The sequence below is a fragment of the Thunnus thynnus genome, chromosome 13 (assembly GCF_963924715.1).
Source record: "Thunnus thynnus chromosome 13, fThuThy2.1, whole genome shotgun sequence".
NCBI classification, from domain to species: domain Eukaryota; kingdom Metazoa; phylum Chordata; class Actinopteri; order Scombriformes; family Scombridae; genus Thunnus; species Thunnus thynnus.
The window spans coordinates 22,349,768-22,362,435 of record NC_089529.1 but is presented as its reverse complement, the minus strand read 5'-3'; the positions used below and the strand labels follow the sequence as shown (position 1 = coordinate 22,362,435).

Genomic DNA, 12,668 nt, shown 5'->3' with positions numbered 1-12,668 from the left:
CCCGGAGCAGACGCCCGGACCGGCCCAGCCCCATCACTGTTCTGAACTGTGACATCATACATATGTCATCATCTGTGAGGTCACAAACACACTCACGCACAGATGACGTCACAGTTCAGATATTATTATAGGCTGCTTCCTTACATGATGAATATACAGTATAAAGTCAGTATAATATATTCACAGTATAATGTGTAACCAAGGGGATCATTATCAAATATGATGTTCCTCCTACTTTCTGTTTGAATTTTATGTGGCCACAGACGCTCTGTGTATTGATTTGATTAAACAGGGAGATAAGGCGAGGAGCTCAGAGGGGAACTGCTTCACATTGAAAGGAGTCAGTCAAGGGGGTCGGGGTATCTGATCAGGATGCCTCCATTCCACCTCCAGCACTTTAGAGATAACAAAGAGTATCTGACTGTGAATGACTCAGGGCTCCATAGGCAGAGCTGGAGGACGTCGCCAGGGAGAAGGTCATGTGGGCTGCCTCGTTGTCACTGCAGCTGGTTAGACTAGATTTGTATTGCTGACTGGTTGCAGCTGGATTTTGTCCAAAGATGACAAAATCTGCCCGCTAGCACCTCTAAAGCTCACAAATGAACAGACTTAATCCGTACAAAGACCAAAGTGTAAAAAGGGATTTGTGGTTTTATGCACGGTGGCACAATGACCTTTTCATTGCAGCCAAATGTTTGAACCCAGTATCAGTTACTGTGAGGTGACAGAGCTAAACACTGAGCCAACAGGCACCACTGTAGTGTACTGGTATATGTTAAATTTAATTAATTTTCCCATTTTATCACTTTCTTCTGCAGTGTGTTGGTCTCTCTCAGACATCACAGACTGACCATGCACATAGATGCACAACTATGCACATAGACAAGACACATACGCACACTTGCACATAGCGTACATACACTATAAATGGATATTAAAATATACACCTGTTTTGGTCGTCACATCCGTCATCCAAAACATGCGTCTCTCCGAAGTTTCAAGGTCAGAGCCACAAGTTAGAGGTACAGCTGTGAGACAGAAGCACACTGTGGGCTGTTTTTATTCCGACAGCACTTTCTCCAATTACTCAAGTTCAACAAAAGCTTTTTCACACAAGAAAGTAAATTCTTTTTCTGCTTTTTTTGTCCTGAGCTGCTCTGTTTCACACTTGAGTTAAACTGAAATGTTAACAAAAAAACTCAAACAAAAAGTGCTATTGTAACGGTAATAGTTTATTTTCCTGCAAAGGTCACTTAATGTTTAAAGCTTCTTCTAACCCTCAAGGGTGTTAGTTCATTATATAGCTAATGTGGGTGCTTTGTGTGCTAAGATTAGCCTGAATGAAGCCTCAGGTATGAGCATTTGTCTGTCTGCCCTGTGGTGACAGCTCCTTCTGTTCACTACAATGGGTAACAATAGAAATTTTATGGATGATGAATAAGGGGGGAAGAGCTCAGGCTCTATATGGAAGAAATACCTGAGATTGATCCACCCACAATTGTCTAAACTTAGCCCAGGTGGCTGATGTGGCCAGGTCTATATAACTGCAAAGGGCGACTCTGAGGTGTTCGATCAGGAAGTTCTGAACGCAAGACGTGCTGAGAAACTCCTCCGCCATGGTAAGGCTGATCTACTTTTTCCTTCACATCCTCCTTTTTCCTCCTAACCTTATCTGTTCAAGCCTCTTCTCTTGAGTTGCTGGTTTAAGGAGAAAGAATATCCAGTTTATGTCTGACACAAGGATGGAAGTGCAAAGTTATTATATCTTTGAGAAAATATGTTCATATGCAAGTGTTTGTTTTCGCAAAATATGAAATACCTGACAAACTGCAGTTTTATTCAGATAGTAAGAGAGAAAGATTATATTAAACATAGATCTACAAAAACTGACAACATTTTTAGAAATAAATATCAGCATGTGGCAGTAAAGGTATTATTAAGGTGAGGCAACTTAAAAGCTTGGTAAAGGGTCTAGCAAACATTGTGGTTATGCTTAAATAAATGCAAATGTTTATTCTTAAATGAACACAAGAAACACTAAGGGAATACATTCTTATGTTTTGTCCATTTGCATGTGTTTCCATAAAGTCGCAGTATGATGAGTTCTTTGAGCCACAGTAGGGATAAGAAGGAGAAAGACTAAACTTTCAGTGTGTACATGAAATTAAGACAAATAGTGGATAGAAGAGAAACAAAGCAACATAATCAGACATTTAAGGAAACAATGCTCCCATTAATATACAAGTAATCTCTTCAAATTCTGCCATCAGGCACCAAAGAAAGCAAAGAAGAAGACCGCCGAGGCAAGCTCCAATGTCTTCAGCATGTTTGAGCAGTCACAGATCCAGGAGTTCAAGGAGGTGGGGCGACCACTGGCAGCTACGTCTGTCACATTCTTACTAATCTTGTGTCAAATCATTTTGTCTTAGCCACCAGGCCATGATTACTAAAACTACATTTCTGCTTTAAGTTATTTTTTACAACACCTATAAAAATATATGAGTTATAGTGTCTTTGGGCAAGATATAGAATCCCAAATTGTGTGTGATCGTTGTGTGTGTGACCGGGTGAGTGAGCATTAGAAACATTGTAAAGTGCTATATCGCTCCTGATTAGCAGGTTGGCGCCTTGCATGGCAGCCTCAGCCATCAGTGTATGACTGTGTGTGTGAATGAGTGAATGTTGGCATCCGTTGTTGTGGTCGGTAGTCTAGAAAAGCGCTAAATGCAGTCTATTTACACACTCCCTGATCTGTCATTCATGTCTGTGATGTGATGGACAAATATATTTCCTAACACTGCTAAATTTGAGATACTGCACTTGTCATTATGTCAATTAATTGTCTGAATTTCCTTGTTTTAAGTCTCAAAAGATGAACATTATTACCGTGGAGAATACAGTTCAGACCTAAAAAAACCCACTGGCTCATTCTGAAAAATATTGTTTTAGTGGTAAACAAGGGATGATAGTTATTTTTAGAGGTGGAAAGTGCTTAAGTACATTTACTCAAATACTAAGAATAAGAACATTTTTCAAGTATTGTTACTTTACTTCAGTGTCTCCAATTTAAACTATTTTATCTGCCGCAGTGATGTACATTTCTAAGAATATTTTACTTTTTACTTCCTACTTCTATTCAAAGAACTAGCTCTTCAGAAATGCACTGCTTCGCTTTTTTATGAGAATGAGATGAGAAGATCAGATGTCAATCTCATGACTGTGCATTAAATATAGAGCTGCAATCAGAATGTGGTTAGCTTATCTTAGCTTAGCATTAAGACTGGAAGTAGGGGGAAACAGCTAGCCTGGCTCTGTCCAAAGTACAAAAAACACACTACCAACACCTCTAAAGCTTACGAAATAACGTTTCATCTAGTTTGTTTAATCTGTACACAAGCAGAAATGTAAAAACAATGGTTTTAGTGGGAGTTGTGTGTTGTAACTATTTATATCCATCCGCCCAGCACTTCTGTGCAATGTTTCCAGCTATAGTGTAGGCTGCTAGATACAGTCAGATATAGTGCTCAGGTTTTGGTCCTTGAACATTTACGATGACAACCATCAGTGTGTGCAAGAAATAGCAATGGCAAGTGACCCCCTCTAAAGTTAAAAACTGTGAAGTTTCGTTTCTATATTTCTATTTGTGTACCGATTAAATAAATGAGATATAAACAATAGAGGTGTCTTTATACAGAGCCAGTTTATCTGTTTCCTGCTGCTTCCAGTCTTGATGCTCAGCAAGGTCAACTATGTCCTGACTGCTGCATTCTTGACTCATTAAACTAGTTCAAATAGTATATAAAACTTCCTTTAAATACTTACATGTTAATGAATCACTCAAAAAAACAAAACACGTTGCTGATAATATCACTTTACTTTTACTTAAGAACATTTTTGATTTTTGACTTTTACTTGTCAAATTGTGTTAATGTTTCTTTCACTTAAGTAAAGGATCTGTATACTGCTTCCACCATTACTTATTACAGTATAAGATAACAATTCATTTCCTGTTATAATGGACTAGCAAAATATATAATGTAAAATATGTAAGGAAGCCATTGACTACAGCAGGTAGTTCTCAGCCATTAACTATCAAAGCCTGACAGGCTGCAGGTTGAGGATGAGTTGATCAAATGAAAACCTGCACACCAACAGGTGAAGATGCTTTGAATGAATGCATGTTAATAAAAAAAAAAAAAAGGGACTGTAAACAGTGAGAAATGATAACACATACTCTTTCACTCCAGGCCTTCACCATCATGGACCAGAACAGAGATGGCTTCATTGACAAGGGGGACCTGAGAGACACATACGCTGCTCTGGGTGAGCTGCCTCTACTGTAGCTTATGTAGGTTACAATTCAAGTTAAAAGGGCCTCAGTCTAAGGGGCTGCTAGGAGGGGCTCCGCCAACGCACACACATATTATTCTGAAGACTAAGTACTACATGGCTAACCTCAACCTTTAAGGTGCTTGCATGCTGCAACGGAAATGTTTGTGAGATGGTCGGACAACATTTGAAAACATCTTCCCCCACATCTTTCCGACTTCACAATAGGGAGTCTGTGTTGCCCCGTGGCAGCTAATGGTGGGTGTAAGATAAAGATTTTCATGGTGAGAAAACTTAAAACACAATATGCAACTTAGATACATTTACTTTTGATTTCTGGATCTATTTTTGATGAACTCGGCGACTACAGCAACATTTCATTGAATGAAAACTGAATTTGCTACAGTTCTCATTGACACTTCTGTCTGACAGAACATAAAAGATTCCCGTTTCTAAGTCTTACAAGATACATCACAGTCTTTCAAGTCTGTCTTCAAACAACAGTCAGGTGCCCAAATGAACATTGAAAGAATTTTTTCTTGCTGTAATAATTCCTCCTGTTCATACAGGCTATTAAAAGATCCCCTTCAAATGCACTTTCAATGTAAGTGATGGAGGCCAAAATTCACAGACATATTGCTTTGGATTTGTGCTTCAGTGGGCAGGTAGACCTGATGATGTTATCACTTCTGTAAAGGAACAGAAACCATGGCTTGTTGTGCATTAGGCTCCAACTATATGTTAATAATCATTCACTGACAAAAACACAAAACACTGCACAAGTTATCTATGGCTCAGTCATTCTGATTGTAGAAAATAAGCTGCTGCAGCTGTAAAATCCTGGTTTTGAAACAGTGAGAATGAGCTTTTCTAAGTTAATTACTGTATGATTGTCAGCATAAAAAAAAGTGTGTGATCTGACTGTAGTGACCACTCTGTCCGTTCTGTCTGCAGGTCGTCTCAACGTTGGCAATGATGAGCTGGATGAGATGATGAAGGAGGCTCCTGGCCCCATCAACTTTACCATCTTCCTAGCTATGTTCGGCGAGAAGCTCAAAGGTCAGTCAGAATATCTCTAAACTACAGCTGCATTCTTTAAGATCTTTGAATGATATCAAGGACAAAGCTGGAAAGGATGGGAGTCCTCGATAATGACAGGCCAATAGCACTAGGCAGCGTGGTATCTAAAGTCCTGGAAAGGATTCTATTAGATCATTTATGTAAATATTTTGTACCACGGAGAACCAGTTACCAATGCTAAGCATTGTACCGATTTGTGTATCTATGCCTTGAAAGAAGTAGTTGAAATATATAGAAGGCAAAACTCCTTTGTTCTAATCAGTTTTATTAATGCCTCTGAGGCTTTTGACCAAGTTAATCACCAAAAGCTGTTTCTGATATTGACTCAAAGAGGCGCGTAAGAATCCTGGCATACTGGTATGCTGGTAGAGTATGCAGGTCAAATGGGGCAATAGAGTCTCCGCTCCCTTTGGCATTGGTAATGGACTACGGCAATTTTCACTAGCACTCTTTAAAGTATACATGAATGATTTATCTGACCATCTAAGAGGCTGCATGATTGGTAACGCCCTAATAAACCATTTTATGTATGCCGACAGTCTGGCTATTATTTCTCCTAGCAGTGCTGGGTTTCAACAGCTGCTGAATATGTGCTCTGATTATGAGGTCAAATATGATGTGCAATACAATGCTAAAAAGAGTGCTGTCCTAATATGTAGAACAAAAGGGTATAAATACCTCAACTTTCCAGATTTTTATCTGCCAGGGCAAGTGCTATGTGTTTATAATAAGACAAAAAATATATATATATATATATATTATTATTATATATACATGTATAGGCAGTGCCGTATAATATATGCTCAAGCTAACGTGTTCACGTGTCAAGTCTCTTCAGAGCATATTGCACTCCTCTCTACACTGCCCCCTTGTGGGACAAGTTTAAAAAGGTGAGCATGCATAGGCTTAAGGTTGCCTATAATGACTGTATGCAGATATTACTTAAAAAACCTAAGTGGCGTAACGCAAGAGACTTGTTTTGTTAGGCAGATGTCAACACTTTCCAGGATCTATTGAGAAATCTGATGTACAAATTTATTTGTCGACTGAATGATTCTCAAAACGCCATTATTATGCTGCTGGCAAATCCTAGTTTTAGTGTTGTACAATACCAGTCACCCCTGCGGAAACATTGATAAAACTGTATTTTTGAAAAAGTGGCAATGTATTTCTTTGTATTTTAATATATGTATTGTACCTTGTTTGTTTTATTTACCACCACATAACAATATTTTCTCTTATTTACCACAATGTATTGTGGTATTAATCTGTATTTGTGAAACATCTTTCATCGATCAGGTACTGACCCTGAGGAAACCATTCTCAACGCATTCAAGATCTTTGACCCTGAAGGAACAGGCGTCCTGAGAGGAGACGAGTACGTATTGTAAAATATCTCTACAGCCATGCTAACTGCTCTGTGAGGCTGTACTTAGGACTAGCACTGCTTTGAGCTAAATGCTAACATGCCCAAAATGACAATGTTAACATGTTTATGTTTGAGCCTGTCCTCCCAAGAAAAACGACACAATAGGTCATCATGTCAGTCAGCCAAAAATGACCTATAATTATGTTTGAATGACATATGCCGTCTAGCAGCTGTAGTAATTATGACCCAGAGAAGTGGCGCAGTTCAGATGACGTCTATGTATAAGTTGCCCAATTTCTTCATGCAGAAGTGGTAGGTTGGCCTGATGGTTTAACCCTGACTTGCAAAAAGTGGACTTTTGACATTGCTGCATGAGACCACAGTTCATTTGTCAAGTGTCACATCCAACCATGTGCCGGGACAGTGTTTTAAAAACCCTAACTACGATCGTCCCCTAACCTTAACCCTGCATTTATTATTGTAGCCATGACAACAAAGCCTAACTTTAACCCACACTGCATGTTTCTTCAACCTTAAAAAAGTGATCATTTTAACCCAAACCATGATCTTTCCCTAAACCTGGTAATTTTTGTGCCTAAACCTAACCTAACTTTATTCATAGCATTGTCACATCATAAAACATAATTTGTTCTTATATTTTTTAACAGTGATTGGTGACAGTTTTGAAAGCGCAGACAAATGATGTTGTTAAAAGCAAGTAACAAATTATTAATTTTCCCTTCACAGCATCAAATACCACCTTATGTCTCAGGCAGACAAGTTCACTGAGGAAGAGGTAATGCATGTCCATCCATCACTACAGGAGTGTGGTGATCTTTGCATGATGAAGGGGTTACATATTAAAGACTGATACATAGCACCTTCACTTTGAGATTGTCAGGTGTGTTGTCATTGTACAGTACATTAGACAATTAACATTTTAAGAAACAGATGAAAAGAGAGCCTGCATGGTGTGCTGTGTTGTGGTAAACCAGAGATTAAGTATGAAGTTCTCAGAGCCTTCGAGCCCTCTACACAACAAATGCTGTGTTTAGATGGATTGGAGATATTCCAAACGTTAAAGCAGTGCTGGTACAGTGTGGGTGGTTTTCCACAGGACAGCATGGCATGGTTAAGAAAGTTGTTGATGATGTGTTGGAGGCGTGCCACAGTAAGAACCTGCTGTCTGCACCTCTTCATCTAACATCTCATTGCGGCTGTTTTTTCTGCTTCATTTCATTCCTGCAATATTTAAATCTGATCTGCTACCAAACAGCACCAAATGCATCTATTTCATGTTGTTTAGACCTATTTTGTTGAAGAATAGCTCCACTATTAGTGGAGTTCAACTAACTCAAAACACACTTTTAATAAGCAGCAACAGCAGGAAATGTTTCTATCAGCAGCTCTGATGCCACTGAAAGCAATTAGTATACAGTAAAATTAGGCTGATATCTCAAAGTACAAACAGGAGCATGAAACTAGGAATGAAACTAAACTCCAAACTACAGAGATTCAGTTTCAAGATACAAATGTTCTGGGAGAGAGAGAGACTTTAAAAAACAGGGCTTTCTCTCTAGTTTTCAACACAGTCAAACGTGATGAGTCAATCAGCTTTGTGCAAGACAGTTTGGTTTAAAGGTCATCACAGTTTAGCCTCGGTCAGCCCTGATACCAAGCAGGAACACAACAGTGTGGGTCAGTGCGATTTCCCCGTGTTGCGGGACCGTAGTGGTCCCGGCTTGGTGCTGCACAGCTCGATTAAAGGGGGCTACACCAGGTCTTTGGAAGAACAGACACCTCCTTGCATATGCTTTTAGCAAAAACATACTTGCTTTTAACCACATACTCACATGTACATTATAGTTATCCTGCATGTCCTCAGAAATTAATGCCACTTGTTCGCAAGATGCAGGTGAGCCCATGAACAGTGGGGGCGGTATACTGATCAGGATGTGAAGTAAGATCAGGAACAGACTCTGAACAAACCTTGAGGAGAAACTAAAAGCTCAGTGAAACTGCTGCTTAAAGTGAGGTTTCATCAAGCTGCACTTACATGAATTTGACAGCTGGTGAGGTTTTGGCAGTAAGTTTCAGCTACAAACTACCAATGGACAAGTTCCCTGACAGTAAAGACACAAATTTCTCTGTGTATGTGTCACAGCTCATACAGACTGATTCCAAACTTATCAGGATTTCTTGTTTCTTCTCTGATTTTACCCTTGATCTTCATCATTTATCTCCTGTCTCTGTACATTAATAAAGTGCACAACTCGGGATAAAAGCTGCATGAATATTTTAGCTCAAGTCGGAAAATTTCAAATGATGTCACACAAATGTTTTGGAAATACACTTATTTGCTTTCTTGCCGAACATTAGATGAGAAGATTGATATCACTCTTATATCTGTACGCTTAATATGTACCTAGCCATGAGCCATTTGCAGTCTTTACGCTAAGCTAAGCTAATCATCTCCTGCCGTTCACTTCATATTTAATGAACAGAGAGTGGTATCAGTCTTCTCATGTGACTCTCAGCAATGAAGCCATTAAGTGTATTTCCCAAAATATTGAAGTATCGCCTTAAGAACCATGTAGGGGTTGTAAATCAAGAAGCGAAATGACATTTCAAACTTGTATCAACTACATGGTTTCTAGCTAGCTTAGGGTCTTTTGACGATCAATCTGAGTTTTGACTCTCATCTTTACTTCCCTTCTCTTAGGTAAACCAGATGTTCACAAACTTTCCCCTGGACGTTGCTGGAAACCTGGATTACAAGAACCTGTGCTACATTATCACCCATGGAGAGGAAAAGGAGCAGGAGGAGTGAAACAGCCAAAGACAACCCTCAACCCTCATCACCTGTCAATCACATGTCATGTCCTCTGAGATTCAACTGAACACCATCACATTTCATCTTCATTCACCCACAGTTTTAATTAAACTTTCATAAGAGTCCTGTGTTCATTGGTACTGTATCACCTAGTTTGTATGGCATTTAAAGGAACAATGTGTACGATTTAGTGGCATCTAGTGGTGAGGTTGCAGAGTGCAACAAACTGAGAATCTAGGGTGACTGCGAAACTCGCAAAAAACACAAAACACCCTCTCTAGAGCCAGTGTTTGGTTTGTCTGTTCTGGGCTACTGTAGAAACATGGCGGTGCAACATGGTGGGCTCTGTGGAAGAGAACCCGCTCCTTATGTGGATATAAGGCTCATTCTAAGGCACGAAAACACAACAATTCTTATTTTCAGGTGATTATACACTAATTAAAATATACTTATAAATATTACATTCCATTTCTGGCAAGTCTGTTCTGCTAGATGCCACTAAATTCTACACACTGCACCTTTAAGTGACATCATCTGGTTGAACTAGAGGGGTTTTATCGGAATCAGTGTCTTGAAATAAACAGACTTACAGTTCAGCAACTAGTAGGCGAGCAAAGTTGGGCAAACAATTGACTGTTTGTTAAGCGGTGTCCCCTTAGTTACCATTGCTAAGCCTGTCAAACTTTCTGTTCTCATACAGCACATACTGTATGCCGTTTACATTCAGATTTACCACTCAAAATTCTTATTTGTAGTAATTTTTCAAACAATAGGTCCTTTACGTCAGCCAGAGTTAGACAAAAGCAGGCGTCTCACTTCTAGTCGGCTAAAATGACAACTGTAACTAGCAGATTTTATCAGCTGTTAGTTGTTAGCGAGCTACTTATGACTTGGTTGAAAACTCTGTCCTGCTGACTCATTAAAACAAGAACTATGTAAAAGTATCTTAAAGGGAACACATCTCTCTGTGATTTTCTGTTATTTTTATACTGTTATGGTGATGGATGTCTATGTTAGACATAGTCAAAGTTCAAACACTTGAGTTTAACGTATGTAAAAATGCTCCCTGCAAGTCAAAAGCCAGGGCTTCAACCTGTTCTGAACGCTTCATTTGCAAAGTTACCTCTACTTCCTCCTCTGATGACATCAGAATGTTCCACAAATGGCCATCCAATCCATAGCCTTTGTTGTTAAGATTGTTCCATGGGTTTTTTGCATTGTCCATTTGCATATTTTGGATTGGATTTCAGCTCGAACATGCATGCATATTTAAGAAGTTTCCATTTTGAGTAAAGACTGTTCACATAGCCTCCCGAGCCACCAAGCTAACCAATCAGAACAAAGTGGGCTCATCCGGATGGGGGCCTTAAAGAGACAGGAGCTAGAATGGCCTGTTTCAGACAGAGACTGAACTGAGGGGCTGCATAAAGAGCCAGTATGAGACTAATAAGGTGTTTTATGAACTGTAAATGATGTAAAGATATACCAGTAGAGCCCAAGAATATAAATACAGACCTGGAAATGTGTATGATACGTCCCCTTTAAATGTGCAACTGATGGCTACACACATGCTATTGTGCTGAAAGACTGCCAGCTAAAACTAAATGTCCCTGGAAAAAAGTAAGCATACTCGACAGTTGATCTATGTAAAGACATAGATCAGATTGCATTCTAACATAATTCCTTTTCAGCTTCTTAGTTTATGAAAAACAAACTTGTGCAAGAAACACAGGGGGTAAATTTAATCTTAATTGTCTGTATTTTCACTTTTACAAGAGAAAAGAATCTTTAGCTTGCGGTAAACTTCATGAAATCTAATAGAGTAGAACAGAGGTGGTAAAAATACACTGAACTCTGATACACTGAGCTCTGTAGGGTAAATATGACATGTGGGTTTCAGACCTGAACCTGGGTTTTTCTAGTGTAACCTGTAACCCACAAAATAATCTTAACATTAGTTAATGATGTGCTATGTGGAAATACATTACTTTATTGTGTTACTACTTCAGGTAGTAAGCTAGTTAGCTTGATATGCTAACATTTACAGTTAATATTAGTAGATAAACAGAAAGTTTAATCCATTCCTCACACTTTCACTGTTGTGTTTGTGGTTTATGAAAGGCAGTAAAAAAGACATGACCCTCCAAACTCTTTATATGTAGATAAGGCTGCAACTAATGATTATCTTTATTATCATATAATCTGTTGATTATTTTCTCGCCTTATCGATTAATCATTTGGTCTATAAGATGTCAGAAAATGGTGAAAAATGTCGATCACTGTTTCCCAAAGCCCAAGTCCACACATGTTTTGTTTTGTCCCGACAACAGTCCACAATATTCAGTTTACTGTCTTAGAAGACAGAAAACAGAAAATACTCATATTTTCTTCTTAAAAAATGACTCCAAAAGATTAATTGATTATCAAAATACTTGGCGATTAATTTAATAGTTGACTAATCGATTAATTGACTAATCATAGCTGCTCTTTATGCAGAGTATCACCTTACCACCCCATGTATCACATAGGCATGTGGAGAGCACCAAAGTTCAAAAGACCTTCTGTGCCTCAAACAGGACCATCAATTCCACAAGAGCAGGGCAGTAAAGGTAGATCAGAGGTGCACATACGTCTCCAATTAAGCAAGTCAAAGTTTGTTCAGCTCTGAAATCTGTTTATGAAACGGTTTCCGAATGCCAACCTAAAAAAAAGTTGCAAAAAGTCCTCCGACTGTGAGGAAACTCCATCACCTGGTGAAAGGTCTTCTGTAACTGGTGCTGTAACTTCCCTCTGATAGTCCCAAATGTTCTGGCTTGTAATCTCAGTCACTCACGTTGGTAATTACTCTTAAATTACTCAATGAATTTTTTTTGTTAATGCTTACTTCCAAAAATGTATTTGTGTACAACTACATAAAAAGCTTGAATCCTGTTTTGTACTTTAAAGTTCCACCTGTGAAGAAATTTACTGTATTGGATCATTTAAAAAAGAATTATTCTTACAGAAAATGGCACGTAGCACCTTTTACATTCACATGTATTATATTTTTCTGTGCTT

The 12,668-nt window shown here is 38.8% G+C and overlaps 1 protein-coding gene and 2 long non-coding RNA genes across 3 annotated transcripts; 1 reads left to right on the top strand and 2 right to left on the bottom strand.

Moving 5' to 3' along the window:
• The first annotated feature begins 1,486 nt into the window (after positions 1 to 1,486).
• On the top strand, positions 1,487 to 9,734 carry myl10 (myosin, light chain 10, regulatory). Its single transcript, XM_067608649.1, has 7 exons — positions 1,487 to 1,619; positions 2,271 to 2,360; positions 4,248 to 4,323; positions 5,284 to 5,388; positions 6,709 to 6,787; positions 7,526 to 7,574; positions 9,501 to 9,734. Exons 1-7 carry the CDS (start codon positions 1,617 to 1,619, stop codon positions 9,606 to 9,608), a joined length of 510 nt encoding a protein of 169 aa, XP_067464750.1. The 5' UTR covers positions 1,487 to 1,616; the 3' UTR covers positions 9,609 to 9,734.
• LOC137195924 (uncharacterized) lies at positions 1,910 to 2,264 on the bottom strand. Its single transcript, XR_010931184.1, has 2 exons — positions 2,030 to 2,264; positions 1,910 to 1,950 (listed from the first exon to the last, which is right to left on the bottom strand). It is a non-coding gene; the product is annotated as an uncharacterized lncRNA (long non-coding RNA).
• Positions 9,735 to 10,385: 651 nt separating the features above from the next.
• LOC137195925 (uncharacterized) lies at positions 10,386 to 12,647 on the bottom strand. The gene is made up of 2 exons (XR_010931185.1): positions 12,524 to 12,647; positions 10,386 to 12,466 (listed from the first exon to the last, which is right to left on the bottom strand). It is a non-coding gene; the product is annotated as an uncharacterized lncRNA (long non-coding RNA).
• Between the last annotated feature and the right edge of the window lie 21 nt (positions 12,648 to 12,668).